The 17850-nt window shown below is 43.5% G+C and overlaps 1 protein-coding gene across 1 annotated transcript in view; it reads left to right on the top strand.

The window, feature by feature from the left end:
- Window positions 1-17850, top strand: part of LOC120528795 (E3 ubiquitin-protein ligase TRIM41-like) — a 31375-nt gene that overhangs the window by 10834 nt on the left and 2691 nt on the right. Inside the window, exons 3-5 of the mRNA XM_039752922.1 lie at window positions 5282-5441; window positions 8633-8821; window positions 9876-9909. Of these exons, the coding sequence (XP_039608856.1) occupies window positions 5282-5441; window positions 8633-8821; window positions 9876-9909 (383 nt within the window). The remainder of the gene's footprint in view (window positions 1-5281; window positions 5442-8632; window positions 8822-9875; window positions 9910-17850) is intronic.

The following is a 17850-nucleotide window of genomic DNA, read 5'->3' on the forward strand; positions in this document are numbered from 1 at the left end:
CAAATGGAGTCCTCACAAGACAGTAGAGCTGTCCCAAGCAGCTCCTGCCAATGGCTCTCAAGATCCTTTAAAAGGACGCCTTTTATGACTGCATATCCAATAAAGTCCTGCAGTTTCCTTAATAATAATTCCCGAAGAGGTAACGTGGGTCCTCCTCCCCATGGGCTCACCACCTATGGGAGGGGCCAAGGAGGTTGGGTGCAGTGTGAGTTGGGTGGTGGCCGAAGGCGGGGACCTTGGCGGTCTGATCCTCGGCTACAGAAACTGGCTCTTGGGACGGAATGTCACCTCTGAAGGGGAAGGAGCCTGAGCTAGTGCGAGGTCGAGAGGTTCCGGCTAGATATAGTCGGACTCACCTCGACGCACAGCTTGGACTCTGGAACCAATCTCCTTGAGAGGGGCTGGACTCTCTACCACTCTGGAGTTGCCCCAGTGAGAGGCCGAGCAGGTGTGGGCATACTTATTGCCCCCACTGAGCCTGTGCATTGGGGTTTACCCCGGTGGACGAGAGGGTGGCCTCCCTCCGCCTTCGGGTGGGGGGAAGGGTCCTGACTGTTGTTTGTGCGTATGCCAACAGCAGTTTGGAGTATCCACCCTTTTGGAGTCTCTGAGGGGTTGCTAGAGGGCATACCTTCTGGGATTCCCTCGTTTTGCTGGGAGACTTCAATGCTCACGGGCAATGACAGTGAGACCTGGAAGGGCGTGATTGGGAGGAATGGCCCCCCCGATCTGAACCCGAGCGGTGTTTTGTTATTGGACTTCTGTGCTCGTCACGGATTGTCCATAACAAACACCATGGCATAAGGGTGTTCATATGTGCACTTGGCACCAGGACACCCTAGGCCTCAGGTCCATGATCGACTTTGTGGTCGGTCGCCGGACTTGCGCCATATGTCTTGGACACTCGGGTGAAGAGAGGGGCGGAGCTGTCAACTGATCACCACCTGGTGGTGAGTTGGCTTCGATGGTGGGGGAAGATGCCGGTCAGACCTGGTAGGCCCAAACGTGTTGTGAGGGTCTGCTGGGAACGGCTGGCAGAGTCCCCTGTCAGAAGTAGCTTCAACTCCCACCTCCGCAGAACTTCAACCACGCCCCGAGGGAGGTGGGGACATTGAGTCCAATGGGCCATGTTCCGTGCCTCTATTGTTGAGGCGGCTGACCGGAGCTGTGGCCGCAAGGTGGTCGGGGCCTGTCGTGGCGGCAATCCCCCCAACCGTTGGTGGACACCGCGTGAGGGATGCCGCAAGCTGAAGAAGGAGTCCTATAGGACTTTTTGTCCTGTGGGTCTCTGGAGGCAGCTGATAGGTACCGCAGGCCAAGCGAACGCTGCTTCGTTGTTGCTGAGGCAAAACTCGGGCATGGGAGGAGTTTGGAGAGGCCATGGAGAACGACTTTCGGACGGCTTCGAGGAGATTCTGGTCCACCGTCCGCGCCTCAGGAGGGGAAGCAGTGCAGTGTCAACACCGTATATGGTGGGATGGTGCGCTGCTGACCTCACTGACGCTAGGGTCGGTGGGAGGAGTACTTCAAGACCTCCTCAATCCCACTAACATGCCTTCCACGAGGAAGCAGAGCCTGGGGACTCTGAGGTGGGCTCTCCCATCTCTGGGACTGAAGTCACCGAGGTGGTCAAAACTCCTTGGTGGCAGGGCCCCGGGTGGATGAGATACCGAGTTCCTTAAGGCTCTGGATGTTGTAGGACTGTCTTGGTTGACACGCCTCTGCAACATCGCATGGACATCGGGACAGTGCCTCTGGATTGGCAGACCGGGTGGTGGTCCCCTCTTTAAAAGGGGACCGGAGGGTGTGTTCCAACTATAGAGGGATCACACTCCTCAGCCTCCCTGGAAAAGTCTATTCGGGGTTCTGGAGAGGAGGGTCCGCCGGATAGTCGAACCTCGGATTCAGGAGGAACAGTGTGGTTTTCGCCCTGGTCGGAACAGTGGACCAGCTCTTCACCCTTAGCAGAGTCCTGAGGGTGCATGGGAGTTTGCCCGACCGGTCTACATGTGTTTTGTGGACTTGGAAAAGGCATTCGACCGTGTCCCTCGGGAATCCTGTGGGGGTGCTCCGGGAGTATGGGGTACCGGACCCCTGATAAGAGCTGTTCGGTCTCTGTACAACCGTGTCAGAGCTTGGTCCGCATTGCCGCAGTAAGTCGAGCCCGCTTCCAGTGAGAGTTGGACTCGCCAGGGCTGCCCTTTGTCACCATTCTGTTCATAACTTTATGGACAGAATTTCTAGGCGCAGCCAGGGTGTTGAAGGGGTCCGTTTGGTGGACTCAGGATTGGGTCACTGCTTTTGCAGATGATGTTGTCCTGTTTGCTTCATCAGGCCGTGATCTTCAGCTCTCTCTGGATCGGTTCGCAGCTGAGTGTGAAGCAGCTGGGATGAGAATCAGCACCTCCAAATCCGAGAGCATGGTCCTCAGCCGAAAAGGGTGGAGTGCCCTCTCAGGGTTGGGGAGAGATCCTGCCCCAAGTGGAGGAGTTCAAGTATCTCGGGGTCTTGTTCACGAGTGAGGGAAGAATGGAGCATGAGATCGACAGGCGGATCGGTGCGGCATCCGCAGTGATGCGGGCTCTGCATCAGTCTGTCGTGGTGAAAAGGAGCTGAGCCGTAAGGCAAAGCTCTCAATTTACCAGTCGATCTACGCTCCTACCCTCACCTATGGTCATGAGCTATGGGTAGTGACCGAAAGAACAGATCTAATACAAGCGCTGAAATGAGTTTCCTCCGCAGGGTGTCTGGGCTTTCCCTTAAAGATAGGGTGAGAAGCTCAGTCATCCGGGAGGGGCTCAGAGTAGAGCCGCTGCTCCTCCGCATCGAGAGGAGTCAGATGAGGTGGCTCGGGCATCTGATCAGGATGCCTCCTGGACGCCTCCCTGGTGAGGTGTTCCGGGCACGTTCAACCAGGAGGAGGCCCCGGGGAAGACCCAGGACACGCTGGAGGGACTATGTCTCCGGCTGGCCTGGGAACGCCTTTGGGATTCTCCCGAAGAGCTGGAAGAAGTGGCCGGGAGAGGGAAGTCTGGGTCTCTGCTTAAGCTGCTGCCCCGCGACCCGACCTCGGATAAGCGGAAGAGGATGGATGGATGGATGGAGTATCCTTAATAGGAGCATCAGCAGAGTGATAATGTTACTCAGCGTAGTGAGGGGAACATGTTATCCGGGAGACGGTCTTCAAGTGACTTTCTTTTTGCAAATAAAGTACCACCAGTCACTCCAGCCAATTCAAACTGTCCTTCTCAACATCAAAACCTCAACAATTGTGTCTTGTGACTGGTTATTCTCATTAGGTGATTCAATTCTAAATCTTTATCCAATTTATTCAGATGTCAGTGGAAAGAGACATGGAAGAAAATGAGAAGAGCTTTACTGATCTGATACGGTGCATTGAGGAAGCCCACAAGAAACTGACTGAGAAGATCAGAGAACAAGAAAAGAGAGAAACTGAGAAGGCTGAAGGAGTCATGGAGCAACTGAAGAAGGAGATTGAGGAGCTGAAGATGAGAGAGGCTGAGCTGAAGGAGCTTTCAGAGACCAAGGACCATCTCCACTTCTTACAGGTGAGTGCGACACTTCACAGGGAGTCTGATCACACTGGGGTGTGTGGGACCTGAGAACATTTAGAGAGAAATTTAAAAGATATGAGGAGTTTGTACAACATGACAAAAACAGGCCATTTAGCCCAACACAGATTGTCTTTTCATATTTACTTAATATTTCAAATATTCTGTTTACAAACATCTTAAAAGTGGTAAAGTCTTGTACATGACAGACAGACTAATCTGCAGTTATCTGTGTGAAAAAATGAATTTTTATGAAATGTAAAGTATGACATCTAATAAAGGATGATGCCAACTCTTTTCCAAAGCCACCTTCTGCTGTCTCCATCATTAAACTGATGAGATTCAAATCCTTCAGCATTTCCTCACAGCTCAGATCTCACAGTCCAGTCTCGTCTCTCATCTCCCATCTTTCTTGTGTGGTTTTAGCTCACACTACACACACAATAGTTCTGATGTCGACTGTGTTTTGCAGACGTTTCGGAAATTCTCTTCTTGATATTACACTCCACACATGGTGGCCGTTACATAACTCGGCTTGCCGCAGCTTTCTCTCCTTTGTGTGGTTGATAATGGTAATGAAGGCACAAAGGATTTCAGGATTTCCTCACAAGTCACACTTCTAAGCTGCAGACCCTCAATTATATAATCATTTTGAAGAGCTTTCGCCTTACATGTGTTAGACTTTACATTTCATTAAATTAAGATAGATAGATAGATAGATAGATAGATAGATAGATAGATAGATAGATAGATAGATAGATAGATAGATAGATAGATAGATAGATAGATAGATAGATAGATAGATAGATAGATACGGCGCTCCTGTGTTGCTGACCACAATGTCAGACCTGCAGATCCCGAGACACACATACTGAGGTCTGCCTGTAAGATAGTCCACGATCCATGCCACCAGGTATGAATCTACTGCCATCTCTGTCAGCTTGTCCTTGAGGAGGAGAGGTTGGATGGCGTTAAAGGCACTAGAGAAGTCCAGAAACATAATTCTTACAGCACGACTGCCACTGTCCAAGTGGGAGAGGAATCAGGGTAGCATATAGATGGTGGCATCCTCCTGATATGCGAACTGCAGAGGGTGGAGGGAGTGGTGGACCTGTGGCCTCAGGTAGTGAAGCAGCAGCCGCTTCATGGTCTTCATCACATGTGACGTCAGAGCGACAGGCCGGAAGTCATTCAGCTCACTAGGACGTGATACCTTTGGGACTGGGGTGATGCAAGATGTTTTCCAAAGTCTCGGGACTCTTCCCTGTTCCAGGCTCAGGTTAAAGATACGCTGTAGAGGACTCCCCAGTTCCAATGCATAGGCCTTCAGCAGTCGTAGCGATACTCCATCAGGACAGACTGCTTTGCTGGCAAAGAATTAAGTTTGTCTCAGAACAATAAAAATCCCAAGGCATTGTTTTGTGTGCCAAGTCAATTCTGCACCCACCTGTTCCCTGAATCCCCTTATCTTGGGGCATCTCATTAAGCCCAGCATAAAAAGCTCATTGAAGTTTAAGGTCGAAAATCTCTGAAGCTCTACTACACTCCACCAAATATTATCTCATAAATTACCAACAAGTCAATGACAGGCGTTCTCACCATCTAAATCAACGCTGACTGCCCACCACACTGAGCCCCCTCTTATCAGAATTACTTACTTTTTAATGTCTCCTTTCTGAAATCTCGTCCCCTCTTCTCTCCTGATGCAGATTTTCTCATCTCGCTGTGTCCTTCCTGCTGATGAAGAGTCGCTGAGCTTCACTGTCATGACTGATTTCTCATCTGAGAACCTGAGAAAGGAGCTGTCAGGTCTGACAAAGATTCTGGAGAAAATCAGCAAGTGGGACATCTTGACAAGGACTCAGTCAGGTAAGTGTGAGGGTCTGGTGACATTGTGTTTGTTACTGAAGTCCATGAGGAGGACCAGAGTGACAATAAGAGGACATTGAGAGGTGAAGCACTTGAAAACGACTGGCTCTTTAACATTAAACTATCACTATTTGCTGTTAAGGATTTTTCACTATATAGCGCCTTTCACTGTGACTAGCTGAGTTAGAGCAGACTCTCAAAATAGTCAGCTGCTTTTAATCAGATGTTTTGGAATTTTTAGTTAAAATGTTATACTCCTTATACTTTTTCCATATACTCTCTTAAAAAGTCCTATTTTCAGTTAACTTTGGGATTCTTTTATTTCCTTTGCTTTGCTCACCTTTTATTAATAAACAGAAATGTGTTTAAAATGGCTAAGCTGGCTCAGTGCACAAATGAATTGTTTATTTGAGAACAGTGAAGATGTTAATGGAATCAAATTGAGTTCAACGTCAGTGCTTTATAATATCAGAACATCTCAATCTGCTCCTGCTGTCTTCGTTGTCCATTACATTCTGTTGGATGGAGTCCACGTTCATCCATTTTCAGCTGTGCTCCCCGTGGGCTCTCGTGTTTTATACACTTGCTGTTGTTTGCTCAGAAGTCGTGTCTCCTACTGACATTTAAATGGATTTTACAGACCAAAAGCATTTTATTTGATATATTGTGATGGAGAAGATAAGCAAATTGGAGGACTGCGTCAGAACTCTGACTGCTTCAGGACCACCTGAACATATCACTGAGTGCAGCCTCAGAGTAAAACACACTTTATAAATTATGAATTATGTACGTTTACTCATAAAGATAGTGATTTGTTTAAACACAAACTAAGGTCAAGCAGCCAAGAGCTCAGGGTCCATCCCGGCCAACCACCACATTAGACATACACTGCATGTGTCACTCAGTCATTACCCAATCCGCTATATCTTAACACAGGGTCATGGGGGTCTGTTGGAGCCAATCCCAGACAACACAGGGCGCAAGGCAGGAAACAAATCCCCAGGCAGGGCGCCAGCCCACCGCAGGGCACACACAGGACAATTTAGGATCACCAATGCACTTAACCTGCATGTCTTTGGACTGCGGGAGGAAACCCACGCAGACATGGGGAGAACATGCAAACTCCACGCAGGGAGGACCTGGGAAGCGAACCCAGTCTCCTTACTGTGAGGCCGCAGTGCTACCGCTGCGCAACCATGCTGCCTTACTGCATATGTATATTGTGAAAATAAGCAGAGAGAGTGGGCACAAAGAGCTGGGGTACCACCCGGAAATACCATGTTTAATGATGAATATGAAATAAAAAGCACAAAGCCTGAAGCACAATGATGACGTCTACTGCAATCAAAGGCTGTCAAGTTAAAGTCACTTGTGAGTCGGAGCTCCGTCTCCCTCAGTCACAGATCTGTAATGAACACCCACTTCTGGTGACATTTTATAGTGGTGTCTCAGGAGAGGTGGAGCTTAATTAGCAGGCTGTGAAAGTGATGTCACTCGTCTTGTGGCCTGTGAACTCACTGAAGTGACGACATTAGCAGAAGCAGCACCCTCTCGACTCAGGGTGGGATTTCTTAACTAGATGGAGCTCTGAAGATCTCCCCAACTGTACCTGCTTGTCAATATTTATAAAATGCAGTATATTTATGACATTGTATGTCAGAACAAAAACCAAACCATGGAGTTCAAGGGACCCTCTGTAGACCTCCGTGATCGAATAGTGGTGAGGAGTAGAACAGAGCAAAGGGATTAAGCCATTTGTAAAGCTTTGAGCGTTCCCAGCAGCCCAGCAGCCTCAAGAATTGTGAAATGGAAGAAGTTTGGATCTACCAGGACAGTGTCTAGAGATGGCCAGTCTAAGTAACTGGGAGGAAGGGCCTTGGCCACGGAGGTGACCAAAAACCTAATAGTCACTACAACAGAACTTCAGACGTCCTCTGTTGAGATGATAGAAACTGTAGGAAGGACGGCCATCTCAGCAGCGCTCCACAAATCAGGCGTTTATGTTAGAGTGGCCAGTGTGATATCCCATGTAGTAAGAAAACGGCCCCAGCCTACAGTCTGGACATCTGATAGTTTACAAGCTGAACAGGATCAGCGGAGAGATGACACAGACTAAAATTGAAGGGTGAAAGGAGCACGTTTATTTACATGAATGCTGAACAACAAAAATGCAGCTGTGTTATGATGTATTGTACTTTAGCACTGACACTTCTTCAGAAATAAATATAAAAAATAAAGGAAAATATGGTGTATTTACAAAAAACAGTGCACTCCTATAAATACTACACACGCACTCCAACAGTGAAGGTGTCTCTCCTTTATCTTCGGCTCAAGAAGTTCATCCAACAGGAAAATACAAAAACAAGTGTGTATATGAGTGGCGCAGTGGCGTAGTGGTAGTGCTGCTGCCTCGCAGTTAGGAGACCCGGGTTCGCTTCCCGGGTCTTCCCTGCGTGGAGTTTGCATGTTCTCCATGTGCCTGCCTGGGTTTTCTCCAGATGCCCCGGTTTCCTCCCACAGTCCAAAGACATGCAGGTTAGGTGGATTGGCGATTCTAAATTGGGCTTGGTGTGTTGGTGTGTTTGTGTGTGTCCTGCGGTGGGTTGGCACCCTGCCCAGGATTGGTTCCTGCCTTGTGCCCTGTGTTGGCTAAGATTGGCTTCAGCGTGACCCTGTGTTCGGATTCAGCGGGCTGGTAAATGGAAGGATGGAAGTTTGTATATACAAAAAGAAATAAACAATTACAGCAATCCCAAAATCAAAAACTATCCCAGCACCAAATAAGTATATATACCTTCACCAAAAATTATCAGAAGAATTATTACAAAAGAATATCTATAAGGCCGACAAAATCACAACTGCTCCTCCAATAGCTCAGCAGTTCTTAATCCTACCTTACCTTATATTTAAGGCAACTCCTTAAATATCACCAGCAAGATCATCCAGCCATTCTGCCACCCCGTCTACCTCACGCACCTAACCAGGTAGACACTGGCACGTTCACGCCACGCTCCGAGCAACTTTCTATGTAAACTCGAACCCTTGTCGGACATGCGTGTGTAAACCCCCCATAGACTCCCAATGGCAATGCTGAGCTCAAGCACACCACTTGCCATCTCACGAGTAAGTAAATTCAGTTATTTAGAATACAGGATCCCCATCTCTGACTCAATGGCGACTTTTTCTTTCAGGTGCACAGCACCTTAAACCATCTGCGCTGGGTAGGCTGCAAGGACACCAGCATGTAAAACTGAACATGAGCGGAGGAGCCCGTACTGGCCATGATATGGCTCCACATGTGCTAGGACTCACCGTGCCTCACAGCGCTCACCTGCTAGCCGGCACCACACTCCTGTGGCAGCGCCTTCAACGCGCAAACGGTAAGTGCACTACCTTTACAATGGCATACATTTAACCTTATAAATAGCACTGATCGGTTTAAGGCTTCTTTCACTTAATTTTTTTGTGGAGTAGGACATTACCGCACCAGGCAGAAGATACTCTTGAGAAAAAGACAAATGACAGCCTGAGAGCATCAAGGGAAAGATTCAAAGATCTGATGAGACAAACATTGAACTCTTTAGACAGAAGACCAAGCAGGATGTCTGGAGAGGACCAGGCACTGCTCACCACCTGCCTAATGCCATCTCTACAGTGAAGATGGTGTTGACAGTATCAGGCTATGAGGACAGAGTGACAGGTCAGAACTGAGGGAAGGAGACGTGCAGTCAAATACAAAGAGGACCTTAAAGAAAACCTGTGACCTCAAACTGAGAAATGAAGACTGCTGCCAAGACAACTCTGAAGTGGCTTTGTGACAAGTCTGAGGGTCCATGAAAGACCCAGACAGAGACCCCACAGAATGTGTGTGGAGAGACCTGAAGATGGCAGGTCACTGACGCTTACCTTGAAATCTAACGGAGTTTGAGAGGATCTGCCAGGAAGAATGGGATGACCTGGCCAAATCCAGGAGTGCAAAGCTTGAAGTGACACTTAGTCCTGAAGACCACCAAAGGGGCTTCCATAAAGACCTGAATTCAGTGTCTGAATACTTCTAGGAAGAAGATGTTTCAGTTTTGATTTGTAATAAATTTGCAGACCTTTCTGAAGACCTGCGCTCGCTTTGTCATTATGGGTTACTGAGTGTAGACTGATGAGCACAAAAGGCACATTAATCAATTTAAAATTAAATCAACAACATGGTAAAGTGTGCAGAAAGTGAGGGGGTCTCAATACTCTCTGACTCCCTGTATATTTATTATTCATATCAATATTCAAATTGACATTTGGCCTAATTTGCCAGTCCTTGTATATTTTATAAATGTTTTATTTGAACTCCTCTGCATTTGTAATACGTGGTTAAGAACTAAACTAAGATCCCACAATGCCATCTTCACAGTTTCCATTCCTCTTCTCTTTTCTTTTTATTTTCAGCTCATGAAGCTCCAGTTTTTGCCCTCCAGCCTCCTGAACCTCAGAGCAGAGACGACTTTTTAAAATGTGAGTTTGTGCTTTGACTGAATGGATCATCACAATAAAAATCATTGAAGTTTTAATAGAGCAGGACAGGCTTAGGATATGAAAGTCTGAGTGCTGTGTGACTGATGGGCTGAGAGTGATGGGGGTCCTGTGACTGGTGCATTATGGGATAGGGAGACTCAGGCAGTGAATAACCAAAGCCGTCTTTTGAACTCAAGTCTTGATGTTTTGAAAAATGTTAAAAAAGGAAAAGAAAAAAGAAAATCCACGTCATGGAGTGCACTTACATGGTAGAAGACCCCACTTCTGAAGGACAGACACAGACTGGAATTTTCTAAATTGAGTGTTAATCAGCCACAGTGCTGGAGAAGAACCTTTGGAGTGAAGAAATGAAATGAGAGCTTTATGGAGAGTCACAGCAGCTCTGTTTCCACAGAAGACAAAGCGACGCCATTAATGGTGTGAGGTTGAAGTGCTGAATCCGTGAAGGACACAATGAAATCAGAAGATCATTTAGGTGTTTGGGAGCGAATGTCACAAAGGTGAGACCACCAAGATTGGGGGAAATGAAGACATTGGAATCCGAAATACAAAGAAAGAGTCTGCTGTGTGGAATAAGAATGGCGGGTGACAGTCACTTATTGGACTGAAAAGTGGGATTCATGTTTAAAAAGTGGAAGGGGACCAAGAATACTGGGGGCAGGTCAGTGATACAAACAGAAGAGAGACAGACGTGAAAGGCGCTATATAATATAGAGATATTAAAGGCACTATATACTGTAAGAGATGGGAAAGAAATGATGTGATAGATGGATAGAGCAAAGTGAAAGACAGAATATGACACATAAATATGAAAGGCACTATATAAGAGAAAGATGAGAAGTGCACTAAAACAATAAATAATAGGAAAGACATTATAACACTGAGAGATAAAATGACAAATAGGAAAAGGAGTTAAAGACAAATACAGTAGACAGATGTGAAAGACACTAAAATAGACAGATATACATGAAAGGCGCTATATAATAGATAAAGGAGGAATGCAGTGTGGTTAGGTGGTGAAGACTTTGGACTTCAAACCCTGAGGCTGTGGGTTCAAATCCCAGTACTGACACCACTGTGTGACCTGAGCAAGTCACTTCACCTGCTTGGCCTACAATTGGACAAAGAAAAGGAAACAATGGAATCTCAGATGATGGGAGTCACCTTGGATAAGAATGACAGTCAAATAATAATAAGAGATGACAGGAAACACACTAAAGAAAGAAAGAGAGAGACAATGACAGATGGGAAAGGCACTATATAATAGATAGATTGATAGATAGTCAATAGAAAATGCTGATTGTAACTTTTACTGAAATAGTTTATGAGGTTGTGAAGTGTGACTCAAAGTGGATTAATTTTAATATCTCAAGCCAGGTTTATGATATGATAGTGTAGCCTGCAGAAAGCATAATGTGAGTGTGATGTGACTGATGAGCTGAAAATGATGGGGGTCCTGTGACTGGTGCATTATGGGATATTGACATTCAGAACAGTGAAGCACCAAAGCAGTCGGTTAGATGTGAGTCTCTTAAGTGTCATGTGAGCTCATGGGAAATAAAAATGAAATCCTGCCAACTACGCCATATTCAACTCTAACAATCGTCTGACATCCAGTGTCCTTTGTCCTTTTTCTATTGTCTTATTTTTTTCTTTGCCCTTCCTGCTGTTTTCTCTTTCTGTATTCCAGTGTCTGCTTTCTGATGCTTTTCTACTTTAGTCATTCCCTTATAATATTGATAATAATAATCAATTTACTGTATAGTAAATTAATTTGGGGAGGATTTTTATCACCTGCTGTTCATAACAAATATCATGGTTATGCTGGAATAGTTGAGCTCCGTTTGCATTTGTTATTATAGTTACTCTTTCCTAATAATTTAATACTAAAAGTGCTGACCTATGATATGAAGTAGCACTTTCACATTGCTAGTCAGCACATGGTGTTAAAGGTTTCTGAAATAATGATTCCAGTTGATAGCTTCTTGAAATTTATTATTACATAAGATTAAGTTCTAGTTATTTGTAAATTTGAAATTTAGATTCAGGAAAAAAATGAGATGTGAATATTTTAATTCCCAGAATGAACCTGTAGAAAAAAAATGTGTATGCATCTGTGCAGTTAGTGGCTACTATCACCTGTGAAGTAATCTCCGTCCACAGCTATGCATTATTTTGTTATTTTGCTCATTTTGTAAAGCACTTTGAGCTACATTTTTTTGTATGAATATGTGCTATATAAATAAATGTTGATTGATTGATTGATTGATTGATAGAGCACATGGCATTCAGTGAAAGCAGCTCAGTGTGTTTCACAATAAAAACACAATGTCCTCCACCATTAACATATACATGTACAGTATATGGATATACAGGCACAGCAACAAGCATTGGATTAAAAAAGAATCACACATTTGTGGGAAATAAGTTAAAGCTGACAAAAGTACTCGGCATCTGCCATTCTTTTCACCATAGAGCAGAAACCTTTTTATTTATTCATGACTTAATACATTGTAGGAATTAAACCAAAAGAAGATGGCATGGAAAATTTTGTTGAAGCCATTAGATATTAAAAGACACCATTGAATAAGAATCAGTCCACTATGAGAATCACAGGGGTCTTCAGTCACTCAGCCCTTACAAAGCTTTGCTGAGTCGTTGTGTGCATCACACTGGACATGGATAAGAGAAGAGGAGGAAAGGAAGAAGGTCACAGCCCAGCATTGTTAAGGTAAAGGCTACAAGGCCATCTCCACAGAGCTTCATGTTCCTGTGGCCTCAGTAACTAACATCAAGAAGTTTAAGATCCATTGGTCTGTAGCCAAACACACTGAATGCTGCTGCACATGGAAAATGGACACCCAACTGAACAGAAAGACAGCTTCAGTGGTGAAGAAAGAACCAAGGAAAACATCAGGACAGATTCAGGCTGACCTTCAAGATCAAAGTACAACAGCTTCAAGTAGCCCCATCAAACACTTACTGAATGAAAGTGGGCTCTGTGGTGGAAGACCCCACTTATGAAAGACAGACTAAAAAATATAATAAATAACTGACTGGAGTCCACAGAAAACAAAATGAGTGTTCAAAGACACAAAACATGGAGGAGGCTCATTAATGTTAGGGGGCTGCAGTGCTGAATCTGTTCAGGGCACAATAAAATGAGAAGATCATCAAGACAATCTGGAGCAAACATCACAAAGCTCTGTCTGAAGTGCAGATCATAGATCCTCCAGAACATACAAATAACACCACCCAAATATGGTGGAAATCACATTTGAATGTTTTGAAGTTCTGAACTGAATCCAAGTCAACATCCATGGGAAGAGCTGGAAGTTACAGTTGGGAGAAGAAGTCCATCAAAGCTAAAGAAGAGTGGGCTGAGTGGGCAGTGAGAGGAGTACCAGTCTCATCCAGAGCCACAGGAAGTGCTTGATGGCAGGTCTCACCTGAAAACAGTTGGTTAGAGAACATTAGCTGAGGGTCCTAATAATTGTGTTCATCTCATTGTCATTTATTTTATTGTGTGTGTCTGAAATTAAAAGCAAAGACTCTGCTCTGTGGAATAAAGAATGGCGGATGACAATCACTGTGCTCAGTTTACACTTATCTGACAGAAAATTAGGATTCTTGTTTAGAAAGTGGAGATCGAACAAAACTACTGAGGGCATGTCGGTGACACAAAGAGTAGAAAGACAGACGTGACAGGACAGGTGACATATAATGATATAAATAGGATTCATTCCATGGGTTTAAACTGAAGTAATTTTTTTAATTAAATTTTACTGATTTTATTGTAATTATTCCATACAAATAGATACATTTTTATAAAACATAAAATTGAATCCCCCCACCCCTGAGAAAGAGAGCATGGCCAATGGAGTAAAACTTAAAGCTAGTAAAAATAAATAAACTGATTGGTTTAATAAGCGGATAAAGATAAATGGAAAAGAAAAAGAAATGGGAAGAGAATCTGCTTCCTCAGTGATTTAAGAGCTTATTCTAAAATATTATTAATTAAATCCTGCCACGTTTTGAACAAGTTCTGCACAGATCCTCTAAGTGAGAATTTGATTTTTTCCAGTTTCAAATAATACATAATATCAGTTACCCACTGACTTGAAAGAGGAGAGTTAGGATTCTTCCAGTTTAGCAAAATAAGTCTGTGTGCCAATAGTGTAGTGAAGGCAATCACAGTTTGTTTGATCTTCTCCACTTTAAGCCCCTCTGTGAGCCCACCAAACACAGCTGTCAATGGGTTAGGGGGGATTGTGACACCAAGGCTGTCTGAAAGGCACTTAAAAATGTTGGTCCAGAATGATGTTAATTTGGTGCAGGCCCAGAACATGTGACCCATTGAGGCTGGGACTTGGTTGCAGCGTTCGCAGGTTGGCTCTTGCCCTGGAAACATTTTGGACAATTTTAAACAAGACAGATGTGCTTGATATACAATTTTGACTTGAATAATTATATGTTTTGTCCATATGGAGCTCGAGTGAATTCTCTGCATTGCTACCGTCCACTCTTTTTCTAATTGACAATATTCTTGACATAGTAAACTCGTCATTAGATATGGTGGTCTTCCCAGACTGTCTTAAGACTGCTGTAGTTAAACCCCTACTTAAGAAAAATAATCTTGACCCCTCTGCTTTTGAAAATTTTAGACCCATTTCTAACCTGCCTTTCTTAAGTAAAGTTCTAGAGAAGGCAGTCATTATGCAGTTAAATGACCACCTCAATAAACCTGCTATTCTTGATAAACTTCAGTCAGGTTTTAGAACAAATCACAGCACAGAAACTGCACTCGTTAAAGTAGTAAATGACTTGCAGGTAAATGCAGACAGAGGCCATTTATCTGTTCTCATCCTCTTAGATCTGAGTGCTGCATTTGACACCATTGATCACAACATTCTTAGAAATCGCCTTAGTCAATGGGTGGGCCTCTCTGGCAGGGTCTTAAATTGGTTTGAATCCTACCTGGCAGGGAGAAAATTCTTTGTTAGTTGTGGTGATTACAACTCAAAGTCACATGATATCCGATATGGTGTTCCACAAGGCTCTATCCTGGGTCCGCTGCTCTTATCAATCTACATGCTTCTGTTAGGTCAGATTATCTCAGGGCACAACGTGAGCTACCACAGCTATGCTGATGACACACAGCTGTACTTATCAATAGCTCCTGATGACCCCGATTCTCTTGATTCACTAACACAATATCTGACTTGTATCTCAGAATGGATGAATAGTAACTTTCTCAAGTTAAATAAAGAGAAAACTGAAAACTTAGTGATTAGCAATAATAGATACAATGAGGCTATTAGAAATAAACTGGATACATTAGGATTAAAAGTCAAGACGGAGGTAAAAAGCTTAGGGGTGATTGTTGACTGTAATCTGAATTTTAAATCGCATATTCATCAAATCACTAGGACATAATTTTTTCACTTAAGAAACATAAGTAAAGTTAGACCTCTTATATCACTGAAAGATGCTGAGAAATTAGTTCACGCGTTTGTTTTCAGTCGACTAGATTACTGTAACGCACTCCTCTCAGAACTACCCAAAAAAGACAGAAATCACTTGCAACGAGTGCAGAATGCAGCTGCTAGAATCCTAACTAGGAAAAGAAAATCCAAACACATTTCTCCAGTTTTGATGTCACTACACTGGTTACCTGTGTCATTCAGGATTGACTTTAAAATTCTGCTTATGGTTTATAAAGCCTTAAATAATCTCGCCCCATCTTATATATCGGAATGTCTGACACCTTATATTCCAAATCGTAACCTCAGATCCTCAAATGAGTGTCTCCTTAGAATTCCAAGAACAAAACTTAAAAGAAGTGGTGAGGCGGCCTTCTGCTGTTATGCACCTAAAATCTGGAATAGCCTGCCAATAGGAATTCACCAGGCTGATACAGTAGAGCACTTTAAAACACGGCTGAAAACACATTACTTTAACATGGCCTTCTCATAACCTCACTGTAATTTAATCCTGACATTCTGTATATCTAATTCATTATGATAACTATTCACGGCGGCTCTAAAATCTGTACTAACCCCTACTCTCTCTTCTGTTTCTTTTTCCGGTGCCTTGTTGTTGGTGGCTAACGCCACCACCACCTACTCAAAGTACCGTGATGTTCCAACAAAGATGGATTAAAAGCTAGAAGTTTTAATGAACATCATTATCAAGAGCGTCCATGAGATCCCTAAATGGAAAGAGGACTGTTTCATTTATGTTAGGTAGAATACCCAGAGGGAACTGGGTGGTCTCGTGGCCTGGAACCCCTGCAGATTTTATTTTTTTCTCTCCAGTCATCTGGAGTTTTTTTTCTGCCTTCCTTGTCATAGGACCTTACTCTTACTCTATGTTAATTAATGTTGTCTTATTTTAATTCTTACTTTGTGTTTTATTTTTCTTTTTTTCATCATGTAAATCACTTTGAGCTACATTATTTGTATGTAAATGTGCTGTATAAATAAATGTTGTTGTTGTTCTCATATGTTGATCCTTTTCCCATTGTCCTCTTGGATCTTTGAAAGGGAGGGACAGTAAAATAATTTTATATATTACAGAAATGCTGTCTAAGTCCTTGAAACTGATCAATAAGCATAGAGGAGGGTGAGAGATGAGGAAAATTGGGCAGGTTCTGATTAATAAAGTTCCTAATTTGAAGATAGTGAAAGAAATGTGTTGCTGGAAAGTTAAGTTAGGAGTGTAATTGTTCATAGGATGCAAAGATGTTGTCTATGTACAGATCTCTAAGTGATTTAATCACAAATGTTTTCTAGATATTAAAAACTGCATATGTTTGCGAGGGTTGAAAAAGGTGGTTCTCGTGCAGAGGTGCCACAGATAAAAGATTCTCCATCTTAAAATGCTTTCTACATTGGTTCCATATTCTAAGTGAGTGAAGCACATTTGGGTTATTAGTATATTGGCGATAATTTGTATTTATTGGAGCACAAAGCAGGGAAGTAGTGCAGGATTTTACTTCTATTGCGGACCAGGGGCCTCATGTATAAACGGTGCGTACGCACAGAAATGTTGCATAAGAACTTTTCCACGTTCAAATCGCGATGTATAAAACTTACACTTGGCGTAAAGCCACGCACTTTTCCACGGTACCTCATGCCTTGTCGTACGCAAGTTCTCCGCCGGTTTTGCAAACTGGTGGCACCCAGCGTCAAAGCAATGGTACTGTTCTTGTGTGATTACTCATTATTTTCATGACGCGGCTTTATAAATACACAGAAACTAACCGCATATTGTTTATTAGTGTAATGCATCTGATTTTAATTAACTCGTAACAATATAATGGTCCAGGGAATAGCCATAGTATTCCAAATACCAGAACTACTTTAGCGTTGTTACTCTCACTTCTTCTTCTTCTTCTTCTTCTTTCAGCTCCTCCCGTTAGGAGTTGCCACAGCGGATCATCTTTTTCCATATTTCTCTCACTGCACCACTCGGAGTATTTATATCACTGTATCTGAGTATGAATCACAGCAGCAGCTGATCGGAAAGGGAATTATCGGTATACGGCATTAAGCACACGCTGTCTCAGCCACGGCAAAACGTTTCAAAGCCTTTCCTGTACGGACCTCTCGGTTCAAAACAGTTTAATCCCAAGAACTTTAAACGCAGTCAATCAATTGCTCCTTGTAGAACTGTTTGTACTTATAAGTACAATCACCCCATTGTAAACTTGCACTACAGTTATAATATCTCACAACCTGAGCCACTTTATAAAGCGTATTTACATATGATGACGATATCATTTTTAAGGTGAAATGCAGCAAAATATGTTTGTTAAATTATACAGATAAAACGTTAACTTCATTTAAATAATCTATATTCTTCACTGGGAGTGTCGTTAAGGACA

The sequence above is a fragment of the Polypterus senegalus genome, chromosome 4 (genome assembly GCF_016835505.1).
Source record: "Polypterus senegalus isolate Bchr_013 chromosome 4, ASM1683550v1, whole genome shotgun sequence".
NCBI classification, from domain to species: Eukaryota; Metazoa; Chordata; class Cladistia; order Polypteriformes; family Polypteridae; genus Polypterus; species Polypterus senegalus.